This window comes from Azolla caroliniana, unplaced genomic scaffold, assembly GCF_043228905.1.
Source record: "Azolla caroliniana isolate FFs.n. ecotype wild unplaced genomic scaffold, voAzoCaro1.0.p SCAF_33, whole genome shotgun sequence".
In the NCBI taxonomy this organism is placed as follows: Eukaryota; Viridiplantae; Streptophyta; class Polypodiopsida; order Salviniales; family Salviniaceae; genus Azolla; species Azolla caroliniana.
This window is the reverse complement of record NW_028230468.1, coordinates 1897-27370: the sequence shown is the minus strand read 5'-3', so window position 1 is coordinate 27370 and position 25474 is coordinate 1897. Positions and strand designations below refer to the sequence as shown.

The 25474-nt window shown below is 37.2% G+C and overlaps 5 protein-coding genes across 6 annotated transcripts; 1 reads left to right on the top strand and 4 right to left on the bottom strand.

The window, feature by feature from the left end:
- Positions 1 to 359: 359 nt before the first annotated feature.
- Positions 360 to 4052, bottom strand: LOC147849560 (uncharacterized). 2 transcript variants are annotated; one of them, XM_087337370.1, is made up of 7 exons: positions 3819 to 4052; positions 3268 to 3414; positions 2434 to 2532; positions 2167 to 2243; positions 1915 to 2023; positions 1305 to 1633; positions 360 to 945 (listed from the first exon to the last, which is right to left on the bottom strand). In XM_087337370.1, the coding sequence occupies exons 1-7, from the start codon at positions 3910 to 3912 to the stop codon at positions 850 to 852; spliced, it is 951 nt and encodes a 316-aa protein (XP_087193496.1). In that variant the 5' UTR covers positions 3913 to 4052; the 3' UTR covers positions 360 to 849. The 2 variants fall into 2 exon arrangements, with proteins under 2 accessions (XP_087193496.1, XP_087193497.1); XM_087337371.1 differs by lacking the exon at positions 3268 to 3414.
- A 1869-nt stretch (positions 4053 to 5921) lies between these two features.
- On the bottom strand, positions 5922 to 9627 carry LOC147849559 (RNA ligase/cyclic nucleotide phosphodiesterase family protein). Its single transcript, XM_087337372.1, has 2 exons — positions 9515 to 9627; positions 5922 to 6658 (listed from the first exon to the last, which is right to left on the bottom strand). Exon 2 carries the CDS (start codon positions 6636 to 6638, stop codon positions 6090 to 6092), a length of 549 nt encoding a protein of 182 aa, XP_087193498.1. The 5' UTR covers positions 6639 to 6658; positions 9515 to 9627; the 3' UTR covers positions 5922 to 6089.
- Positions 9628 to 13718: 4091 nt separating this feature from the next.
- LOC147849558 (ankyrin repeat family protein) lies at positions 13719 to 17035 on the bottom strand. The gene is made up of 3 exons (XM_087337381.1): positions 16711 to 17035; positions 15893 to 16288; positions 13719 to 14468 (listed from the first exon to the last, which is right to left on the bottom strand). The coding sequence occupies exons 1-3, from the start codon at positions 17006 to 17008 to the stop codon at positions 14155 to 14157; spliced, it is 1008 nt and encodes a 335-aa protein (XP_087193507.1). The 5' UTR covers positions 17009 to 17035; the 3' UTR covers positions 13719 to 14154.
- A 1240-nt stretch (positions 17036 to 18275) lies between these two features.
- On the bottom strand, positions 18276 to 21798 carry LOC147849557 (pentatricopeptide repeat-containing protein At2g03380, mitochondrial-like). The gene has a single exon (XM_087337379.1). The coding sequence runs from the start codon at positions 21345 to 21347 to the stop codon at positions 18642 to 18644; it is 2706 nt and encodes a 901-aa protein (XP_087193505.1). The 5' UTR covers positions 21348 to 21798; the 3' UTR covers positions 18276 to 18641.
- Positions 21799 to 22627: 829 nt separating this feature from the next.
- On the top strand, positions 22628 to 25212 carry LOC147849556 (tubulin-folding cofactor A-like). Its single transcript, XM_087337369.1, has 3 exons — positions 22628 to 22945; positions 24289 to 24375; positions 24960 to 25212. Exons 1-3 carry the CDS (start codon positions 22790 to 22792, stop codon positions 25062 to 25064), a joined length of 348 nt encoding a protein of 115 aa, XP_087193495.1. The 5' UTR covers positions 22628 to 22789; the 3' UTR covers positions 25065 to 25212.
- The last annotated feature ends 262 nt before the right edge of the window (positions 25213 to 25474 follow it).

Here is a 25474-nt window from a genome sequence, read left to right as displayed (position 1 = left end):
TGGAATTTGCATGTTGGCAACAAATAACAATAATATATCACCAATTATTACTTTTATGTATTTTTTTCGCAACTGTTTGAGCATATTTATTGTTACCGAGATAGCAATGCAGGGGTTAGATAAAATCATGGTGTTAAATTTTTAATACTTTTAAGGTTACTTGGCCAATCATATTCACAGACGTTTTGGAAAACTTTGTCCAATTTCGCATATTGATGGATAACTTGAGTTCCATATTAAATTTTCATTAAATAACTAAACTTATGGTCATGGAGAGAACCCATATTTTTTGCAAGTCTATAGAAGCGTCTATTATAATAGAGATAGCAAAGTAGAGGATGAGCAAAAACATGGGGTGATAATTGCAGCGCACTTGTTTGTATTTCAGAATTATGGTTATATATCAACTTGATTACATATCCTGATTTTTATAAATCTTGACCTAAAATAAAATAAGATGCTGCTCTTTTGTTTTACATCCATGATTATGTGCTTAAGGCCTTCACAATATTAACATCCATATTTGGATTGCTCGAGCACCACTTCATTAATTCAATTGCTCGAGCCTTCAAACTACAATTCTTACATTGGGTATGATGGAAAGTGCAAATATACCAGTGTAACTTTTCTAAACAAAAAATTACGAAGTGGTCACATGTTCAAGCAGTACATACTTTCTACACAAAATTTGTAAACAATCAGGTTCATGTGGCCACGCACGCAGTAAGGAGAGAGTATGTATCCTTTCCGTTCAATATATATAGGTGCCTGATCACGAACCTCATCACATTTTTTTATCAACATGATCTACCAAAAAATAGGTTGGCCATTCCTGTCGCACTTTAACAATCAATAATAGATACTTCTTGTTTTGTGAAATGGAAGTTGAGCTTGAAGAGAAATGCCACTTGCCCAAAGCCACCAGTCTAGCTGCACAGCCAAAATCTGCAAAAGCAATGGAGTAATTGGTTTGAAAGTTCACATCACAAGATTAGGATCATTATGCATTGCTAAATAATAAACCCACAATTGCTAGTACTACATGCTTTGAAGGGAAGTGACTCTAGTGCCTTTGAAACCAAATTTATAGTTATGTGCATGAGATGTTACAAACTGCAGTGTATTTGTGTTCATACAAGAAAGACTCATCAAAATTAACTTGCCTAAACCTCCTTTAAAACCTCATGTCAAAACCATTTGTTCAAAAAAGAACTTCTTTTACTTGAATGAAAAACTGACTTTCCTTGCCTGTTTTAAAACCAATATGTTTAATTAATGAACCCAATATATTTAACTTGCATTACCTGTTTTCCTACTTTATTACTTAGCTTCTCCACCAATTGTTCAACTGCTGTTATGGTACATGCTCGTATTTCAACTTCCTCTTCTGAACCTGGTTCCAACTCTTTACAATTATCCACTTTATCTGACAATGATGGACTATATGATATAATTCCCCGGTGCCTTAAGATAGCTGGTACAACATAGTCAGCGAACATAGTTATGCTATGTATGTCATTAAAACACCCAAAGCTCTTGCCCTTGAAAGCACCCCAGAGATCTGCTGCAAATATTTGTGCCCTCTTGTATAGGAAAACTTGATGGCCTTTGTACACGCAATGATCACGAAAACCTGATAAGCAGGTAAAAACAAGAAATAAGCACTGGCAATGCAATAGAGCAAAATAAAGCAACCATGCAATAATGGAAGGTTATCCAATCATAAACTGAAAGTGACATTTGTCCAATCATAAAATAATATCAAAAGGACTCCACCAATCACAAACAAAATAGTAGAAGGTATCTATCAATCTTAAACCAATTAATAAAAAGTACTCACCAATCCTAAGCTAATAATAAAAGGTATCTTGATTTGTATCAAAACTAGGTAGTGGAAGGTGGTGAATCACTCACCAGGGAAGTGGCTTGTGACCATGTGCATAAGTGTGATGGCTGAACCATTTGCAGCAGTGACCAAATTAGATGCTTTGCCACCAAAACTACGGTTCAACTCCTTCCCTACCTATATATAGTGTCATGTATAAATGGAATTCAAAGAAGGCCAAATCTTGACAGAGATGACGGGAATCCGAAGATACCATAGTTTTCAATGAGAAAAATCAATTCCAAAGATAAACTAGTTTCATAAACCTCTATATGCTTTACCTCTCTGAGAAGGCGAGCACGTTCATCCTGTAAAGGAAGTTCCCTTGGCCAACTGAGAAGCTTCTGCAAGTCTACTCCTGTTTAGATTGATATTTAACAAAATGATAATACATAAGTCTCAAAAGCTTAGGTAAAGATTCCAAAAGCTTGCCAAATCTCAACTTAGATTCTTCCTTGGCTTGTAAGATTTGAGGAGTTTCAAACATCAGAAACCCTTTATATGAACTTTGAGGAAGATCCTTAGATTCTTCTTTTCATGATACAAACCTTTTATGTTCTCAAGGCGATCTGCATCTAATGCGGACTGGTCTGCCAACAGACAGGACCTTAATCCGACAGCTAAATGATGATAATGAAGATCTGCATCTGCACAAACGAAACAGCGAAAAATTTAGGGAATGAAATCTAGCTCTCAAAAGATGTTTTTAAATCAATAAGGGGTTTGTAATAACTCCCATACTAAACTTCTCCTTTTGTAATTAATAATGGGGAGGATGGTTGGTGTAAGAGGCCAAGATCGTGTATCTATAATAGACAATGAAAATGACTATGCTTGCGATGCCTCAAAGAGCCACACAAATTTACTTATGTCACTAAGTGTCCAAAGTGTTGGCAATGGACACCGGACCTATGTTCAAAATATCAACTGGAAGGAACAAAAGACCTCTCAATAATATGTATATCAATCTTGTTCAAGGAAACTTGGCCAAATGTAAGATGGAAATAAGAAACATCAAAATACACTGACAGAAAACGTTCAGTGAATGACTAACTACCAATATCTATTGAGCAGACTGTTTATCGTTGATTTAAGCCCTCTGTTTACGAATAGCTACTCTATACTGTTTTTTGCTAGACTGTTTATACACAAATAAATACTGCTGTTTTCTTTCTCTATGAATTTGAATTCATTTGAGACGATCCCTCGACTCCTGGATTTTGAGATTACATTTAGACCAAAATTCTGATGCTTAGAAGGTTTTTGAAGCAAAGAAAAGTAATTATCCTCTGTTATCTGTTTTTTGGGGAAACAAACACATTATTAACATAAGGTAAAAAATCAGAAAGTGAAGTAAACCAGAAATCTCCAGGATACATTACCGGGCCAAAAGCAGAAATTTAATGCATCCAGAACGAGCAAATACTGGACTGTGAGGGGCCCATTGTCGAAATAATGAATGCCTTCATAATCCCACAAGTCCATTGTTACATTGCATGTGTGCAATTCTTCCACTAATTTTTCAATCTCTGAATAAAAAAATAAGTTTAAATGAAAAACAGAGAGCTAAAGAAGACGAAATATTCTTAAAAGGCGACCTGAAAAACAGAAAGCGAAAGATAAGTTACCTGATAAATCATTTACCGGAATATATACATATATATTATATTTGTTCTTTGATAGAATATGTACACAATATACATATATCATAAATAAGAATAGCCTACATATTTTGTTCTATAACATCATTTATCGTGATTTGCACCTATATACTTGCGAACTCATTATTATGATAAACATGATTATAGACCATGCATGCAAAAATCACTCACTCAATGAAAACTGATTTTCAAATTCTTAATGGAGAGATAATTAGAACTCACGGTTTGGATGAATTAAAAATCACAGGAATGAAATATGATGAAGCAAAGACCTGTATAGCGGATGGAGACGTGGGAGGCATTGCTGGCGACCCAAGCTGAGGATTCTTTCACCACCGATGAAGCGTCTGACATATCTTTCGCCATAGATAACTAACCCTTTGCTCTGCGACAGGAAAAGTAAGAGAAAGAAAGAAGGAATGAAGGAAAGATGAGAAAGAGTGCATGCAAGGTGAAATAAACCCTGAAAAGATGAAGACAGTGTTGAGGAGTTTAACCAAATGTTTACCCTAAAAACAAATGATGCGGTAGTCAAAACCAAAGGTTTAATTTCACTTCTCTTTCTTTCTTCTTTTGCTTTTTGGTTGGTTTTTTTAGTTTTCCTCACGCGACTCAACGTTTGTGTGTTGTTTGTATCATGTATCATGTATCATGTATCATGTATCAGTATGTATGTATAAGCTTTAAAGAAAGAGTAAAAGGAGGAGGAGGAGGGTTTTGATGTTCCAAAACCTCTTCTCTTGTCTTTTTGTCCGTGGGAAAGCACAAGGGGGCGCAGGGAGTCTAGGGTTTCAGGCTCAAGCTTCCGAAGCCCAACTCTCTCTTCCTTCACACATCTCATGTACAACCAACCACAATGGCGTGGCTTAGGCGTCCTTTTTTGGTTTGTTGTTTATTCTTACACATAATAATTAGCTTACCCTAGTGGCAATTGTGTTAATTGAATTCATCTCCTACATCCAACGTCTCGCACCTCTCTATTTTTTCATACATATTTTCTTAATTTTGCTAAATGCCATTGTCGACGGTAAGGGTTGAAAACTTCTCTCTCTCTCTCTCTCTCTCTCTCTCTCTCTCTCTCTCTCTCTCATTCTTTCTACAATGCACAAGTTGGCGCGATTGGGATTTTTTGTACTTATTCTCTTGTTATAGAACAATTGATTAGCTCATACGCTTGTGGATGATTTGTTCTTGTTCCTAAAATATATCCCTAAAAATACAACTAAAGCAATGTAAATGTTACATCTATTTGCCTTGGCATGAAGGGTGCACATTAAAGTGTGGAAGGATATGCTTATTGAATGCAGGAAGAAGATTTGGTTGATAGTTTTCGTCATCATCATTTAGGTTAACCTATACTTGTTGATATCTTACTCTCTTGAAGTTTTACTTGGATATTGTGCATGATCTTGGATAAATTTGTATGTAGGAAGCCTCGGGCTTTGTTGTTTTCTACATCGCCTAGCCTTTAGATCCCTAGTATAGATTTGGTAGCAAATGATATTGGAAAGATTGTTTATTTGATGGCAAAAAATTGAACTTAGTGGTGCATACTAATGACATCTATGATAAGTTGATGGAAGAATGCGCAAAGTAAACCTTCTTTTATAGAGAGTATACTACAAAAGACTACACAAATATTTATTACCTTTCTTGTAACGTTCAAAACAATTTAATGATGAATGAAGTTTAATTAGGACTGCGATTGTTGTAGAAGTAGAGACATTTTATTCCAATTTGAATCTCATTTTGGTCAGTGTTGCAATAGTAATGTCATCCATCTCTTGAGTGAAGTTTTCCCAATCAATAGTTAATAGTACAACTATCAACTCTCTTATTATTTCCTTTCCATATTTACCTATAAGAGGGATGCGAATATATGATTTATCTATATACTTGACTTTAATACATCTATCACATGTTCTGTAAATGCTTGAATGATCATAATGTCCTAAACATCCATTAATTGTTCTTCTCTTTAGCAAGAGTCCAACGTGCGTGCAATGAATTTTTCTCAAGTTTTCAAACCTATGTTTGAGCCATTCAATGCTCAACTTTTACTTGAAAGAGTGCAAGCTAATATTAACTTCAGGCTGTGAGAGCAGTACCAAATCGAGGCAAACTCTGAATCCTAGATGCGAACCCAAAATGGGGGTGGGTATTGGGTAGATCAAGAAAACGATGGTAGCAGTTGCGACTGGGGCTGAGTATGCAACAGCAATCCAAAGACTACGATGAGATTTGCTCTCCGATAAAATGGATAGTGTATACCTAAATGAACGCAGCCATCAGTTTTTCTATATCTGTAGAACTGAGTACTTTTACACTACAAAAACAAAACATATATTCACCGAATTAATGTTCATATTCACATGAACGCCACTTAAAAATAAATTCTTGCATGGTCAAAGGTAAATGTCTAGCATTACAATTAGTTGTTTCAGAGCCTCTGTAGAGCCAAATGCAGACACCTTAATTTAATCTTTTTATATATCCACAGTAAGCACCCACATCCAATATAAAAGAAGTTACAATAAGACTACTTATTTGATTTCTGCACCTAAGGAGAAGGAATAATGCTCACGAACAGGAGAAAATTCTACCAGACCCATGTCATACACATGCCCAGTGAGTGGCAATTTGAAGTCCCTTAATATAGAGAAAGCATCAGCAATACGCACTTTTGGAACATTGGCAGCCACGGTGCAATGTGGGACCCATCCGCCTGGCTGATAACATTCAGCTACCTCTAGACCTTCCCTCTTTAAAAGATCGTAAAATTGTTCGTGTAAAGAAAGCAACGGGACTGTCGGTGTAGGAGCAAGGAATAACACGTTATCTTCTGCTGCAAAGCTACCCACTGCAGAAAGTGTTACTGCAAGTGTTTGTTGTTTGGCAGCAAAGCTCTTGATGACACTATAGAGCTTGGTTGACTCTAAAGTCGAGGTTGTGAAAAGTGTGATATGCGGACGTGCTTCAATCTCTATAAGTTGCGTGCTGATTTGTCTCCTTGCCAAGACGTTCCAGATTTTAAGTACCTGATTCTCGAGGGCAGGATCAAAGTATAGCTCAACGGCATACCCATCAGGCATCTTCAGATGCACTCTTCCAGCTGAAAAACCATAGAATTAACCAAATCATAGAATTCTCTCTCTCTCTCTCTCTCTAATGCATATGCGCATATATATGTGTATATATGTGTGTGTGTGTGTGTGTGTGTGTGTGTATGTGTGTGTGTATATAGAAGAGAGAGAGAGAGAGAGAGAGAGAGAGAGAGAGAGAATACAAAAGCATAGAATAGAGTAGATTTTTTTTGTTCAGGAGGCGGCCAATTTTGACCTTTGGATCAATAAACATATCATCTTGTATGTGGCTCCTTCCTAAGAAGGGGATGGTTATTAGTTTGTAATAAAAATTCTCTATGTGAAAATGCTGCACACACATTAGTGCTCACCCTCTTGGTTGGGATTTGTGTACGACACTTAGATTATCATGCCCATCTAATAAGTCGTTGTACTTCTTGCAAATCACTTTACACGCTGAGCATGTGAGAAGTGATATTTATCCTCCATTAGGTTTTCATTGCATACTTTGCATATCTTCAAACTAGGGTTGTGTGAGAGAATTAGAAGAAGTGTTAAGGCTCCTTGAGAGCCGAGGACCATGGGGGTAGTAAAAAATGTGGTTGGATCTGTTGTGGCATTTTTACCTTGTATTGGGGCCAACATTTGCAATGGAATATTCAAATTTTGACATTTTAGCAACTTGCCATTTCATACTTAGTGCCTCTAGTAATCTAATCTCAATGGTCACATATTTCATTGCACCACTTGAGATCTCCAATAGATCTTTTATTCTCCAAATTTTAAACCACTTCATAATGTCAAGAACCCAGCCATCTTTGTTCCAAGCCTGTTTTGGCAATCTGTGATTGGGCATAGAGAGAGAGAGATAGATAGATAGATTATATTATCGTCTTCGGAGGTCAAATAGAGAGAGAGAGAGAGAGAGAGAGAAAGAGAGAGAATCAGAATAATTCTGAAAGTAACATAGAAAACACCGAATAATAGATGAATTGTGGTTACAGTGAACCAATGGCCACGCATAAAAAACCTTTGTGTGTGTATCTAACACTGTGCAATGACACAAAAAACAATGTCAAAGAGCAGGCAAGAAAGTCAAATTGTCTGGCTGTTTTTCATACTTGCCCTGGAAGTGCCACATTAAATACTCAATCTATGAATCAGAATGAATAGATGCCAAACAATGGGCAAGGTATCTACTTAAGACTGACTATCTGCACAAAATGAGAACCCTTGCTAGGTACATGATAAGATGATATTAGAGACTGGCTAAAATATTATCTTGCCACTGATCATAGAAGCATAGCAACACAGCATTTCCAACGTGCAATTGGAATATCCTGCAAATGTCAATATAAACACACCATCTGAGAAAAACGCCTCATTCCAGTTCCATTGTAACATCCCAGTCTCCAACAACAACTAATTATTTTTGGGAGACATGAGGTCTCGCAATGAGCCTTGCTAAGAACAAGGTCATGATGTTTTCGTAATTTTACACCAGTCATGAGATAGTCTACTTTCATCAGAATAGTGGGATATTGTCACATTATAGTATACATATAGATATTGATTATGTTCAGTTTTGTATAAACTTTTGTAGCCCATAAGGGATGGTTCACTATCGCAGAAATGAAGAGGTGTGTAACATGTGGTTCTCAATTTTCAGGCACGATTGATCAGAGAGTCAATATGCCCGAATTGACGTTTGAACTTTGCATAAATGGAGAGTGGATAACTAGAGTGTTGAGCTACCCCTTTGTATGGAGTTCTAGAAAATGTACTTGGTGGGGCAATCTCTTTATCATGACACGGAGAGCTTATCATATCTCCTGATGGGTTCACGGACCATCATCAAGCAAACCCTTATATCTCTTTAGAGGTCCCTTCTCCTTGGTCAATTACTGCTAACTTTAGGGTCTCTATTATTTTAACTTTGACCTATCATATCATGTAATCCTCATTTGTACTGGAACCCGAATGGACATAGGCATGTGCATAATTTGTCTCATAGGACAATTTTCGCTTCTCCTAGAAGTAAAAAGTTTCTCTCTGCCTCCCTTACATCCACTTTGAGCAAATCGGAATGCTTTAGAGGTCCCTTCCAGTCAGTTACTGCCAACTTTAGGCTCTCCACTTTTTTTCTCTTTGCCAATATATCCGGTAATCCTTGTTTGTTCTGGAACCCAGATGGACAGACACACATGTGCATCTGATTTGTCTCATACGACAATTTTTGCTGCTTGCAGAGGTAAAATATTTCTCTCTACCTCTCTCACATCCACTTCAAGCAAATTGGAATGCTTTAGAGGTCCCTTCTCCCCAGCTAGTTACCATTAATAATTTAGGGTCTCTATTATTATCTCCTTGGCTATTATATCCTGTAATCTTCATTTGTTCTGGAACCTGGATGGACATACACATATGTGCATGGTTTGCCTTGTAGGACAATTTTTGCTTCTTGTAGAGGTAAAAAGTTTCTCTCTACCTCTCTCACATGCAAACACATGGGGCTCCAAAATATCTACGGTAGTGATAAGCTATAAGGTATACCACATTCATGGTTTGAAATCCTGACTTTATGTTACAATATACATCATTTTCCCTAAACTACATGCCCTGTTGGTGTATCAACCTCCAAGTTATGATCATCACAATTATGGGACAATTGGCTTCCAAAATCTCTCTCTCTCTCGTAGGACCTTCCCCTTTTCAAACAAACTTCTTTCTGTTCTTCTCCCCCTAATTTCTTGTGTGTATAGATATAGCTACATATTTGCAAATAAAACTCTGCCTTTTCCCTTTTCAAACAGGTTTTGAATTGCCTGCACAAACCCTTAAAAAAAACAGAGAGGGAGGGAGAGGGAGGGAGGGAGGGAGAATACCTGGATTTCGAAATTCGACGCTTAGACTAACATCCTTCGTTGAGGAAAGGAAAACGGACCTGCATAAATGAAACACAGTTTTGTTTATATAGAATAGAATAGAGCGCGCGTTCTCTTCCCTTTCTCTCTCTCCCCCCGCGGCCCTTTTCAGACCTGTTGGGCTGGAGCTGGGGGGTCATTCTAATTTCTAACTCTAAAAGAGTTTTGCAGTATGTACTATGTTCCTCTATCTAAATCGCAATCGGCTATTTTTACTTTATTCTCAAACTTTATGGGCACTTGAAAATACATATATGTCCATTGTACATGATGATGCAATGCGATGCTTTTGTCATGGGGCTCAATCCGAGAACCAGAGTTTTGCTATAATTCTTTTTTACCATGCCATAGACTCATACATGAAGAGTTGGCATTCCAACCCAGTTGCCTATATCTAATCTACTTATATCTTTTTTTTGTATAAAAGTTGCAATCCTTGGTGTGTTCAAAAACTTTAATCTAGGCTTTCATCTTCAAATCATGTAGATGAAAAATGGTCTATCCTATAAAAACCATGATTAACTCAACTAGAAGGTATTTCAATTATTTGTCAAGATAGATTATTATGAGCCATTATAATTGCGAAGAATATTGGCTTTTACCAAAATCAATGAAACTTTCAATGTTTCGCAACATAAACCTCGTTTTCATTACTAAATGTTGGAAAATATTTATATTATGAATTTCTCATTCACAAGACTTTGCCCAAGAGGGTTCAAATACTGTAAGTACCTACCACACACACCAACAAAGAATCAACAATGGTACTAAGGACACAAATGTGGAACCAAAAGAAGCAAACATACAAAATAATATAGAGCTAGAGGCGTAGGGTCACCCCAGTGTAAAAGGAAACATTGCTTATGCAAAAGAACTACGAAGATCACTTTTAGACCTTTTTAATTATACTTCTTGATGTTCCAAACTTCTATCTTTCTATTTTTTTCATGTGTGTGAAACACTACAATGGTACCACAATTCAACGTGGTCATCATTACGAGGGTAGCATGATGTATAATTGCCAATGGGCAAGACAAACACTCCAACGAGAAAAGAATTCCTACTTACACCGATAAAGAAAATTACCACATTAGTACTCCCTTAAACTTTCATAGATGTGTTTTGACTCCACATCTACAATAAAATACAAAGGCATTGTGCATATTGCAATTGTGATGCAATCCCCAATATCTCAGAAATAGAAAAATGGTATCCATCTTTGATTTCAAGTTAGTTTGTGTGAATTGTGCAAACACCCATTATCTTGGCGTCAAATAACAACATGACAAAACTTGCTAGATTTTAGAAAAGTAACTCCAAATTCAACAAGCAAATTGACTTTGTGTGAAACAAGTAATATATTCCACTTGAATGGTATAGAAGAAGCAATGCCTATCGCTAGTCCACATTGATTTAGAGCTAATCCCAAAGGCAAGCCCAATAAAGGCTCTCCACAAGAAGACCTTTGCTGGAAGTAGCAATTTAGAATGTCAACTACATTTCAAGATTTGCACCATCCATAATTAGAATTAAAATTACATACCTCCCATTCTTGTTCATCCTTAGTCTCTCTCCCTCTCTAGTGATTATTGTGTAGTGCTCTTTCAAACAAACAATATTCTTTCTTTATCTTGCATATGTGGTGGTAATCTACATCAATCAAAGTGTGGTTGAACTATGTGTCATACTCTTTTCACTAAGTCTAGGTGCACAAGTGAGAGTGCTTGATAGTTTCTCTTGTATGACCCACCATCAATGGGGTACATAACAACTCAACTCTTTGGCGTATGATCTCGATGTGTAGGTATAACTCAACCAAGATGAAGACGTACACTTTTTGAGAACATTAAGAGCTAATACACAAACTTAAACATGTTTTTAACAAAATTTCATATTTAGTCTTTCTATAATGTGAGATTGATATAGTGTTGGTTGTTTTGTTTTGTTGATCCATCATATGGTTCGAGTGAAACCTCCCAAGTGATGAGGTCTTGCTAAACATATGGTTTGAGTTGGTATCTTGGTTGTGCAGACGATTTGACTCGATTCAAGGGGACTCGGATGAAGCAGAAAGCGCTCAGTCAAAGTTTTTGCTGAAATGGGGTGGTTCTCCTATGAAGGTCAAATCATCGTTAGGGTCTAAATGGAACAACCAAGCACCCAGATGGTTGTTTCCGCCAATGGCTTCCATTAGTGGGCAGGAGATGTAAATATGTAGAGCTACAACGGTACAAGTAAGTTACCATGTAAAAAGAGTCGGTGGGATACTTTTGTTGTAAATGAGGGGGTGGGGATTATGATTAGTTTTGTGGGGAGAAGCATGAGTTTTGCCGAATATGGTTGAACTTTGATGTACTTTGTTTGCTAACTAATGGGAAGTACTGTTTTTTTGTTTTTTCTAAATAAAAAAAACTTAGCATGATTTCATGAAGTACTTGACATGAGTGGACTAAGTTGGGAAATATGAGTGTCAAATATAATATTTTCATGCCAGAAATTGTGAAGAAATGGGCATGTGATCAATTATGAATCTTTATACGAAGTTTTTCATGACTTCCCCAATTAAGATGGATACCTTTCCATAACTATTTGAACGAGACTAATAGATTTAATGAATTTAACTTTGTTAGCTATTTAGATGTCATCTCTATTTGCTATATTTATATTAATTTTTCCTCATAATCTAGCACAAAGAGTTGGGCCTTAATTGTAATCTAATTAATTGAGTGGTTTTCTTCGCCTCTATCATAGTTAAATGTATTGAATTAACGAATCATGTGACATATGCATATGTTCATCATTCTAATAAATTAGTCGATTAATCTATTTTCATGGTCCCTTTTCGAATTAATCTATAAATCAATCAATATGTAAATGTTAACCATTTTTTTAATGGCTTGGTGTTTGGTAGGTATCCCATTAAGTGATCAAGAGATAACAAGGTGCCTAAAACCATGTATGTGGGAATACAAACGCAATTATATCCCATGATATGTTACATAATATCATGTGACATATATAACAAGCATTGATGTGGCCAAAACTGCAAGATGACTCCAATGATCGTGGAAGAAAATTTGATGCCTCTTTAAGGAGTGTGATTTCTCTAGCATCATCTACTTGGGGTCCTTCGCTTATGTATTTTAGTTTAGGGGAATTGCTTTAGCCACCTATGAGAAGTGCGCAAAAGCAAATGAAACCATATTATGGAAGTGTTCCAAGCAAGCAATACACCAAGTTACTAATTGTCTATAATTACAATGCTCATTTATCATATTTTCTTAAAGCTAAACCCTAAACCATATAATTATATTTTGATAAAGTTTTTAGAACTCAAGGTTTCAATCTAAGGCTTCCAAGTCACCAAATTGATATTTGGAACTCTAGCTCTATCATCAAGAAATATTTTAAGGGATTTGGGGTGATGATATTATACATATCAATATAACATACATATCAACTCCATACATTAGGCTAATTACTTACTAAACCATACAACGTATACAAAAATTAAATGGCAAAACGTCTTAGTTCATTGAAACATAGTGATCATACATGAGCAATTTCATACTAGTGAGGATCATATACTCGTTCATATGCAATATGCAAAAAGAAAGTTGTCCTAACTTTTCAGCCACAAGATACTGACATTCAGACTCAAAAGAGTTTTACAATAAATGGCAGTCAAAAATAAGCTGAAGACCTCTTCATCCAAGGTAATGAGAGAGAATGAGAGGTTTTGAGAAATACTTCCATTAATATCAAAATAGTTCACTGAGGAAATTGATTATTAAAATACGCATTTGCAATAAAACTCATATTCATCAGGTTACTTTCCAAAAAAATAGCATCATCAGCATATTAGAACAAGAAAATTAACAATTACAAATGTCCAAGATAAAAGGACATCATGGGAAGATGTGACTATTTATTGATCAATCCGATTATCCAAAGGTGAGATACCTATTGAATTTTCCCTTACATCACCATAGGAAATATGGTGCAAACATTGAGATTCTATTTCCAAACCACTAATTTCTTTCACTATGTTTGTCTGCTTGATTAATCTACATTGATAACTTTTCAAAACCTAACAAAATTCAAGGGCCCTACAAGTAGGGTAATGGTTCCAACTCTAAAGTCGAAGTAGCAACCAAGAGCTGTAAGTGGATAAATAATCTATATTCCGATGGACAAAATTTGAGAGCTACATTTAGACCCCACTAACTGTACATAAAAGTAAGATAACAGTTCATGAGAAGTATTTACTTCCAAATGATCAAGGAACACCAGTTGTTCATTTTCTCAACTGGTTGAAGTTATCATACAGACTTATATTGAGCTTTTGGTAATTTGTGATGACTTTCTGACACTCTGTTTATAGTCATTTGAAATGGATGCGTGGATTTCATAATCAAACCCTTCCAAATCAGGCATATCACAACCATACATCCTCTCCTCAAGGGAAACATGATTTAAGACGTGTGCTCATCTTGGTGAACAATTGTGAAAACCTTGTGAAATATGCAAACAATAACTACAGAGAAGCCATAGCCAGCTTGTCCATGTCTTTGGATGGCTTTTATACCTTTGCAATGTATTTATTCAGCTTCATCAGCCAGCTGAACTACTGGTAAGAAGTATGTGTCTAGTTGCCAATACTTATGACTCACATCTTTCCATGTGTCTTCATCTAGACAGTCTTTGACAGGAAGTGGGATGTATTGCACTGAGAATCCCATTTGTGACAGCACAAGAGACACAAGTTGACAATATACAACATGGAAAAACGCATTGTCAGCACAAAGGCCATTGAAAAAGGAGTAAATACCATCTGGCTTTAGTAGTTTGGGAAGGAGGGAGTGAAATTCCTTCAGATCCTCATAATGTTCCCCATATGTGTCAAAAAATATTCCTGTGGCAAAACAAGAATATTGTTTTCATTATCATATTTAAATAGCAGTGAGATAACAGAAGATCAAAGCTACCGTAAGCCTTAATCAACAAAATTGAATAGCAATAGATGTTAGATATAATCAATGATCAACCCCAAGTTGTCAATTTATCCCCATATGCACTCTTAGAGTGCACATTCTGTGATAGCGCCCCAAATGAGGAGTAGCTATTGTGCAACCGACCATATGGGTCGATACGGTGTCAATCTAGGAAACCGTAGATGAGTAGGATACAATGTATTTAGTAATGAACAAAGTAGGCTAATAGGATTGACTAATCAAGTCAACTAGAAGAATATTTTGTGGGCAAGTTACGATGTACTTAGTCTTGAAGTATGTGCCATTGACTTTAAGATAAGTCCTATCTCGCACTAGCTTGTACTTAGGGAGCTGGGTCATATAAAAAGACAAGTCAATTGACAAAAAAGGAATATCTTCACTACTATCAACCGACTTGCACATTTAATGTTACACTCAGACCAAGTAGAGAATATAATCCACTCTCCTACACAGTGGTTGTGACTATTTATTGGTCCCCACTAGTTTTGTAGTGAGCTGGTCCAGATCCCATCTAAGCTCTAAGGTGTGAGTGCATGGGTGAACTACCATTGTGAGCTACTCTCATAAGTAATAGAAAGTTTGTTTTCATATATCCATCTTTGTGATTGTAACTCTATATGTCTATCTAATCGATTCTCAATAATTCTAACAGTAGAAACCTAATGTAGGCTTCAATCAGCACATTAGCACACCCGCAAGAAAATAAGATACTTAGACTAGGTCTCAACTAGGAATCAACAACAGCTCGGCTCAAGCCTAAACCAAACCGTGAAACAATTTTTGAACAGTTTGGCGGTTTGCGGTTTAGGCTTCAGCTTCCTTAACTGGTTTGAGCTTGGTTTGTGATGGCTCAAGCCAAGACAAACCGATTCAGACCAAACCAGTTACCAAGCTGATTATGGCTTAATCGGCTTGGTTAAACCCATTCCTAAACCAGTTTGGCCAAATTGGTTAGCCTAAACTGGTTTAGGAACCAGTTCGGTTTAGGTTTGGAAACTCCCAACCCGGTTTAGGCTTAACCAGTTTGGTTTGGACAAGGCCAAATCAGTTAAGCTGAAACTGAACCATTGCCGATTCCTAGTCTCAATCATGCATTTGATTATCAATGAGAAAATAAGAGAGCTAACATATTTAGGCTTAAATCACAACATATTTCAATACAGAGGAGAAGCTACATTTTAACCAGTACATTTGAATACTATAGAGAAAAGGTACTACATATTAACCAGCACATTAAAATAATAGAGCAAAAATTTAACCAACAGATTTGAATAACAAGCAGCAAATAAAACTACTGTAGATTTAGTATGGAAAAGAAAATTACCATCATAGACACCTAGCTGAGGCAGAACATCTTGCCATCGCCCAAAAAGTATTCTTACATTTGGCTTGTCAGCCCAACCTGTGGATATCATTCTAGCATACACTTCTGGATGTGCCTCAATAATAGTGTGTGAAACTGGCTCATAAGTTTGAATTGCGTTGTCAACGAGACCCATACCAAAACCCACATTTAAGATATCACCCCCACCTGCACACACAGCCTTTGCATGAGCCGCCATTAATGGCTTCTCCCATGACATCATCACACCTTTCCCTTCTTCATCCAACAGCTTATCCTCACTGAATTTAACTCGTTCTTCGAGATAGGTTTTGTTCGAATATTCTGCCTTTGAAGTATACTTTTCCAGTGCTCCAAAAACTAGCTCTGATTTTACACCTAGATAATAACCACATAATTAAGCACTCCTTTGAACAAAAGGATTAGTGTAGGTAAGTTCATCTTATCTAGTTTGTTGATCTATTTGTCATGACGTTTAACATGGTGATGTACATATGAGTCTAAGTTATCGTGTTTTAGAACAAAATTTCCCTGGAGTAACTGTATTATTATATTCTGCACAAAGTAACAAATCTTGTACTTGACTCCTAGCAAAGTTGGAATGTCCACACGTATATTTCTGAGTATTTCATCCAGAAAACGGGATATAGAAAATATACATATAGAAATTTGTGATAATCTAATATGCACCCACCAATTAAAAAATACACGCATTTTCTAATAAAATCCTAACGAATTTTGGTGGTTCACCAAACAATGGAAGAAAAAAATTAGTAAACGCGACAGGAAAGCCATCCTACCTGTATCAAGAAGTACATCAAAGGCCTCTTGATGGCCTTCTTCCATGGCATAGTCGCCTGCACACTTTCCCAGAGAATCTAGAGCGTTCCAAGGAGATCCGGAATCTAGTAGAACTCTGACCGCCTGCGCGTGTCCGTGCATGGCAGCATACGTAAGAGCAGTACAGCCATCCTCGTCGTGAGAGAAAAGGTCTTCTGAGACCGCTGTTTCTGCTGATGACGTCTTCAGCAATTCTTGGAGCTTCACGAGGTCTCCATCGCGGGCTGCTTCGCAGATGAGAGGGAGAGCGGGAGCCATCAATCAATCAATCAATCAGTGCTTCTGTTCTTTCCCTGTGGGTGTGGCTGTGGCTGTGGAGGGAGTAACAGTGGGCCAAATTTGGTCTTACAAGACGTTAATATCTCTCTCATAAGAGTGAACACTACTGAAGTAAAAACCTTCTCATAAAAACCCTAGCGCGCGCAGACACCTAACCAACACCGCACACGTGAAAAAAACCTACTACTAGGGTTGGTTGAATATCCAGGGAAATAAGAGAATATGTGATCTCGCACGCCGAAAAACTGAAAGAACCTCTTCGGCGTTCACCTCTAGAATGCCTCCCTCGTATATGAGTTGGAGGACATTGAGCATTATTTTCAAAAACTCATATCACCGCCTACTACATCATATGCCAAAACAATAGCCAATGACAACAGACAGGCTCTTTTGTTCACCTATCTTATTATGGAACCAGGCTCGTGGAGGATCCGAGTAAGTGAATTTCCACAACTAACTCTAGTTTTTTGCCATCTCTTCCCATTCAGCCATTTTATAATCCCCTGCCTACACACATTTGGCATATGACCATTATTTTAGATTGGGAAGATGAAAGAAGGCTATAGATTATTCTTTGTGGTTTGTTATAGGTCATCATGGCTAGAGCCATTGTAATGTTTTCAGCCTAATCATTTCATCATGTATGCTGAAATTCTACTAATGAAGAATAATTTTTTTGGGAAAAAAAAGAAGGCTCATAGAGTTGTTAAAGAGTGAATAACATATCATTATTTCCCTTAATACAGTTGCACCAAACAATTTGATGTCAATTAGCGTTGTAGTGAACCAGATTAAAAAAGGGGTTGGAATAATGGGGATCTTTTTGTTGGTAATAGATTATGAGGGAAAAAATTGTGACAAACACGCCAAGAAACAACTTTTCCTTGTGACAATCATAAATCAGTGTTTGAAATAAGGATCTAAGAAAAGATTAATTTGAGAAAACGCAAACCAATACTGAAATAAGAATCTTGGAAGAGATGTTGATTTGATCACCCTTCCATCTTTCTACTAGTGTTGTTCTAATCCATGCCTATACATCTATTACAACCATAGAAGAACAAGATTGGGCAGAAGTGTTTAAATTCCATCCTATTAGTTTCAGACATTGAATAAGTAGGTTAGGGTTCATATGTTTAAATGACATTTGCTAGATTTGTTTTTCGCTATCATAATGATGGTCTAAGATGAATTCACAAGCTTATCCATATACGATAAGAGTTAAGTATATAGGTAAGAATGAAAAGAAGACAAAGACAAGGATCAGAATTATATGTACACCATCCAATCTCCCCTTTGTTAATCTTCTAGCCATCAATGATGCACCACATGATTGATGGCACTGTGACAATTTAAGGTAAACATGTACATTTATCTCCACAATCTCTACGAAACATATTTACGAACATATTTACGCCGCCTTGTAAATGTACTTTGGGTCGTACCTCGTGACATATTGTGAGCATCAAATATAAATCATCTAGAGGAGAGTGTTTGCAATCTACGGTGTGGGCAATACATCGACATCAGTACGAAAAGGCACAAATGATCTATTGTCTTCTATGTTATTTTCATTTTATTGAGATGAAGAAGAGTTTTCTTACAACAGCATTCAAGTCTGCTTCTGCTGATGGCTAATTGCCTGTAATGTGCCTTCTGTTCGAGCTCTTGGCACATGTGGTAAACAAAGAGATCCTTGTTGCAACTCCTCTAACATGCTGGCAGAACTTGTTTTGATGCTAGCATCTACACTGTCAAACTCATCTTTATCTTCTTCTCTACATATAGTAGCTGCTGAATAAATATTGTACATAGAAATAATTGCTGCGGTGTAATTCTCATTCAACCTTGATACACATTTGAAAACCCATTCTCCTAGTTCTACCTTACCCCACTTTTGACATGCTGCCAAGATTGCATTCCATGTAGCCATATTGGGCTGCAACGGCATCTTCTCAAGCACTCTTACAGCTTCCTCAACTTGTCCTGCTCGACCAAAGAGATCAATCATGCAGTTGTAGTGCTCAATCATTGGCATTACGCGATAGTCTTTATACATAGCCATAAAAACCTCCTTGCCTTTCTCCACAAGGCCAGCATGACTACAGCCATTCAGAATCATGAGAAAAGTTACTTCGTTTTGATGAATTTGTTTTTCTCTTGACACCTTCTCAAAGCAATGAAAAACAAGTTCTGTCCTCCCTTTTGCCATGAAAGCAGAAATCAAAGTATTCCACGTTGCCATATTACAGCCATGCATTTCATAAAATACATACATAGCATCAACCAAGCTTCCACATTTAGCATACATGTCTATGAGAGCATTCCCTACAATTTCTTCTGTTGGACTGGTTCCATGAGCTCCAATCTGAATTGGCTTTGGAGCATCCCGAGATATAAAACCCTTTTTGGTGAGTTCACAGTGTAGCTTTTGACCTTTACTTAGTGCACCTATAATGCTACAAGCCTTCAGTGAACTTACAAAAATAGCAGAATTTGGGGATATACTACCTCTCAACTGCATTTTTTCTAATAGATTCAATGTTTTCCCACCAAGACCATTCTCCACATGTCCTGCTATTAAAGCACTCCACGATACAACACTTTGCTCTGAAAGTCGATCAAAAACATAACATGCTGCCTCGAGCAAATAGCACTTTCCATACATATCCACTAAGCCGTTACCAACGAACAAATCTCGTTCAATACCTTGTTTTAAGATCTTTATGTGCAATTCTTGTCCTCTACCTTGATCAGCTGTACAGCCACAAGCTTGCAAACCATATAAGAATGCAACAACATCTAGATAAACATCCTTCTGTTGCATTGACTCGAGAACATTCAGCACTTCGCTATATAACCCATGTTCAACGTAATATGAGATAATGGCTGTCCATGCGATTGTACTCTTAACAGGGAGGTCTAGCAACACTTTTTGAGCTTCTTCAAATGCAGAGGATTTGGCATACATTTCAACCAAGCTGTTACCTATCAGATAGTCACCTTCAAATCCTTCTTTGGTAATTTCAGCATGTATTTCTCTACCCACATCTAGGCATGCCACAATACCACATGCTCTCAAAGCACAAATTAATGTTACATCACTTCGACTGACTCCATCTCTTTGCATTCCTTCCAAACAAAGAAGTGCTTCTTTTCCAAGACCCCAATCACAATAGCCTCCTAATAGTGTATTCCACGAGATAATGCTACGGATTTCTAGACGATCAAATACCACTCTTGCTTCCGACAAGGAATAGCTCTTAGCATACATATCCACTAAAGCATTCCCTACAAAAAGCTGTGTATCATATCCACGTTTGATAATATCAATATGTACATCTCTACCCATTTCGAGATCACTGAAGCTTGAGCAAGCTTTCAAAACCTCAACACACGTTATCGGATTTATTGGCACTCCTTTACATTGCATCTGTTGGTAGTAGTATAGAGCACTCTCTACTGACCCATTCTCAGCACAACCTGCTATTAATGCTGTCCATGTGATCACATCTTGGGTAGGAAGCAATTTGAACAACTTCTCTGCTTCAACAAATAGACCAACCTTGGCATACATATATATCAATGCATTATCAATGGCTAGATCTCTATTGAATTCTTCTGCAACAATCAGCGCACCATGGATTTGTTTACCCCTGTTTACAGCATTAGCATTTCCACATGCTATCAAGAAACTTGAATATGTGAAAGCATTAGGGCATTGACCTTGAATCTGCATTCTTCTGAAGCAACTTAGAGCATCATGGGCAAAACAATGTTCAGAGTAACCTCGGATCAGTGCAGTCCATGAAATAATATTTGAAACTGACAGGCTTTCAAAGACTTTAGTTGCTTCTAGTAATGAACCACATTTCGCATAAACACTGACCAAAGTATTGCAAATAAAGATGTCTGCTTCAAGATATTCTCTGATCACTTCACTATGTATCTCAAGGACTCCTTCTACATCCTTTTGCCCTGCACAAGACTTCAATAGAGCAACATACGTAAATTTACTAGGATTTACACTATCCTCTTGCATATATGAAAACACTTGGAAGGCATTATGAAAGTCTTCATTATCATTATAACCTTGTATGAGGCATGTCCAAGAAAGTTCACTTCGATTGATAAGTTTTCTGAAAACTTGTATAGCATCAGAAAAATGTCCGCGCTCGACATAAATCTGCACAAGCATGTTTCCAATATCAAGGGTTTCTAAGCCGTTCCCACAGATTAGCAAATGAACTTTTTTAATGCAGCTCAAAGACCCGGTCTGTTTTCTGCACATTTGCAGAATTGATCTGAAGCTTTCCATAAAAACTTTCTTTCTATCTCATGAGATCGTCATTAAGTTCGCTTTATAAAATCCCCCCCCCCCCCCCCCCCCCTCTCACTAAGAACGCATTCTGCTCTGTATCATAATGAATACACCTTAGCGGACGAAACCTATTTTCAAGTGTTCTGAAGAAACTGCTGCTAGTACAGCGGATCATGGAGATAACAACTTCGTCGCTAGTGATCAGCCAATACCCGCTCGGTCTTCGACGGATCCTCTGATGCTTCTTGTCCTCTGGGGTGCCATAACTTTCATTTGTTATCTCGGGAGCTTCACACATGATCTACTGAGGCCATGATTAGGCATCAGGGTTCATTCACTGATTCAGCTTCATATTTAGGATTCGAGACAGCAGGGTTTACAGGTGACGCAATAACTTCGGCATCGCACAGTCTTTAGGGTTTAGGGTTCGGTCGTGACTTGAAACACCGTCGTCTAATAATTAAGGTTCTGTCTTCTAATATGTACATCATATATGTATGAACAATGAACCCTTCACTTAAAAACTTTTCATCGCCTAATTTAATTATAGGGGTGAAGCATAACGTTTTGTGGGACATCTCGCTTCCCTGTCGGCCACCCAAAAAATGGTATGGGGAAGCAAGTGGGCGCATTCTCGAATTGTTCGCTTACACACACACCCTTTGTTGAGGGTGAGATTGTGCGGAGGAGGGCAAGGTGCAAATGACTAATCAATTGTTGGTATCCTAGTTGTGTTGCATTATTAATGAATAAAGATGCCCCAAAATGTTATGAAATTGTTTGCCATTCTCTGTATATCCAAATATAGTTGTTTATTTTCTTTAACACATACATCTCTTTGTGTCTCGTGCATTTTTATTAAAATGTCACCCATTTTTTTATGAATGCCAAAATGTGACACAAAATGGTATTTGGATGGAGAATGTACCAACTTGATACATGCTTGGATGTGGAATGTAGGAGAGAATCGGGTCGGGTCGGGTCGGTCGGTCACACTAGTAAGTAGGAATTCTTTATACATACATATATGTATATGTGTGTGTGTGTATAAGTAACAGCAAGGCGGCCCCAAAATAAATAGAAGCGAAGTGGCCATTTGAAAACAAAACAAAAAGAAAGAAAGGATTCTCAGAAAGAAGAATAGGCAGCAAGCAGCAGTGATCGTGTTGCGCCACGTTGTAAGGTTTAATTAATTCAGTCTGTAATCGGATGGATGAGGGTTAGGGTTGGGGTTTCCTGGAAATTTCTGTGTCAGATTTCCGGGCTAGAGAAGGCTTCAGAGAGTACATTTGAAGCTTCTAATATTTTTCAAGCTGACTTAAGGCCAGGGTTTTTTTCAGTGAAGCGTCTGACTTAACATAAAAAAAAGGAAAAACGCCTTCTCTCTCTTTTTCTTCTTCACGCGGAATACCCTTTTCTGCTCTCTGCGAAGTTCCGCTATGTCTGCAACCTTGAAGAGCTTGAGAATCAAAACAGGCTCCTGTAAGAGACTTCTTAAAGAACTTCAGGCTTATGAGAAGGAAGTAGATCGTGAGACTGTAAAGACTGATCGAATGAAAGAAGAAGGCAGAGATCCTCACGACCTTAAGCAACAGGTTTCATCCTGCCTCTGAATTTGTTAGGTGTTTCTGCTTTGCTACATTTTGCTGGAGTGTTTGCATTTGCTTTTATTATGTTTAATTTATGACTTTCGATGTTTTGTGGTTCTAGTTTCTGCATCGCTTCTGTGTCTATAGATTCTAATTTGCTTTTGATGCCCTGTTTCTTTCATTGTCCAGGCTTCTGTTTTGAAATAACTTTGTATATTTTGCAAACATTATTGGGGCATATTAGGGTTTCTGTTTATGGGTTTACATCGACATTGTCAATCTTCAATCAGTTGGCCAGTACATTTTTTTACAATATCTAATATAGACAATAAAGAATAAAGTTGTTCGCAATGAAGATCAATTTCTTTTATTCCATCAAGAGATCAAGTGAGTCTTGGGCGTTAGTTTTGTTGTAATGTTACATGGCTCAACATGAGATCTGACTCAGTTTTTTTTGTGAAAATGCATCAATTTTGAAAATATTTCCTTTTCCGCTAGATTTTATGTATATGTAATCCTTACTTTCTTTGTGTGTAAATGGCCACTAGATTAGATGCTGTGATCAATGATGGCTGTTGTCAGTGATTATGAGAGACCACGACATCAGTTTTATGCATTTCGTTTCTGCTAGGGTGGCACCATGAACTACTCGTGTTATTTGTGTGTAAATGGCCTGTCGATTGACTGCCCCATGAATTGGGCGTGCCTATATTTGTCTTCATTTATTTTTCTTCCAGAACCTACATATAATTCTCGCCATATTTGTGGGTAAATGGTCTGTTGATTGGCATTCCATGTCCATCATGCTGACATCTTTTATTAAACCTCAGCACTTGCCTGCTGCCTCTTGGTTTTGAATTACCACACAATGGTCATTTCTGCATTCGCAGCAACTGTTAGACACATTTCTTTCCTTCCTAATTAACGTGTAATTCTTGCTAGTCTATTGAGGTATAGGAGTAGTATATGAAGTGTTAACCACCGTATGAGAAACTTGGATCCATTATTCATGTATGTGAATGTGCGAAATCTCCATTGAAGCGGTGGATCCCTCACCCAAAATGAATACAAAACTTAAGTAGAGGATGAGGAGTAATCACATGCAGAACACATGAAGGGAGTGGAGCCTAACATGAACAAATTGCTGGACGTACTATTTCTGTGCATCCCTCTCAACTATGTCATTCCTCTCTCTAGTCGTCCTTCACTGTGATGGATGCTTTTAACATAATCTTCAGATCATTTACCTGTTCTTCCATGGGCCCAATTGATATCTGATAGAAAGTTTAGAGGGGTACGTTTTTATAATTACATTTGAATTTTTTTACATAAACTTGGTTTTTCTGCAGGAAAATGTACTGAGTGAGTCGAAAATGATGGTACCAGATTGTACAAAGCGCTTGGAGGCAGCATTGGTTGACCTGCAAGCAATACTTGTAAGGAGAAACCCTGAACCATATCAATTTGTTATAATTATTGGACATGCAACATAATCGCATGGATGTATATAATTTAAACAATTATCACATGGCTCTTAATTTTGCCTATTGGATTTGTGGATCATGTGTGGTCGTCAAATGGCTCTTAATTTTGCATGCTGAAGTTGACATTCATCCCAATTATCTGTCAATTACATATCTTAGTGCATTTTCCACTTGAAATATCCAAATTGCAAGGAAAACTGATTATGATTCCAATTTGCTATTTATATCTAAACCTCTGTGCATTGACTTGGGCTTTCTACAATAACCTGGTAAACTGGAAATTTTACATTCATCCCAATTCCCTGTCAATGAAATATCGATATGGATTTTCCACCTTGAAGTATCCAAATGCAGTCCCATCAAGGTATGGGGTTGCCATTCTCAACCTATTGCACAGGAAATATCAAATGTTCAAGTTAAACTGGTTATGGTTCCTTCTGGCAATTTTATCTATTCTAGTGTAGATATGCGATTGTATTTCTCAATCCATTCTATGATGAATCCTTTACTCTTACTTAAGGTGGAATGTTTCGTAGGAGGAAGCAGAGGCAGAATCAACTCAAGGAAGTGAAGAAATTGAGGAGGCGAAAAAGCTTATTGCAGAAGTTGAAGCTCGAATTAAGCTTTCGGAAGGCTTTTAACCCTTTGAATCTATCGCAATGATAACTTATCATGACTCATTAATCATGTCTCGAAGTTCAAATTGATATTTGAATATGCTGCACTTCATTTTGTCATGATTTTGCTTTTGGTACTCTTTTATGAATTAATGAATGAATGCGTCGTTTAGTGCTGCAGTATTAATGATTGCTAGCAAAATGTATGCCGAGCGATAGTAAGCGAGTATCAGCATAAATCATTGTTTTCACAGTACATGATTAGACCATAGGTTAGTCCTTCATACTTTATCTCTGTAAATATTGAACTAATGTTATCATTCAATATATGTAGAATTTGGATCCAGAAAACAAAGAAGATGTTGAATGCTAAAGTACAATGTGAAAACGTTGTGTTTATGAATTATACAACTGACACACCAGGGGTCCACCAG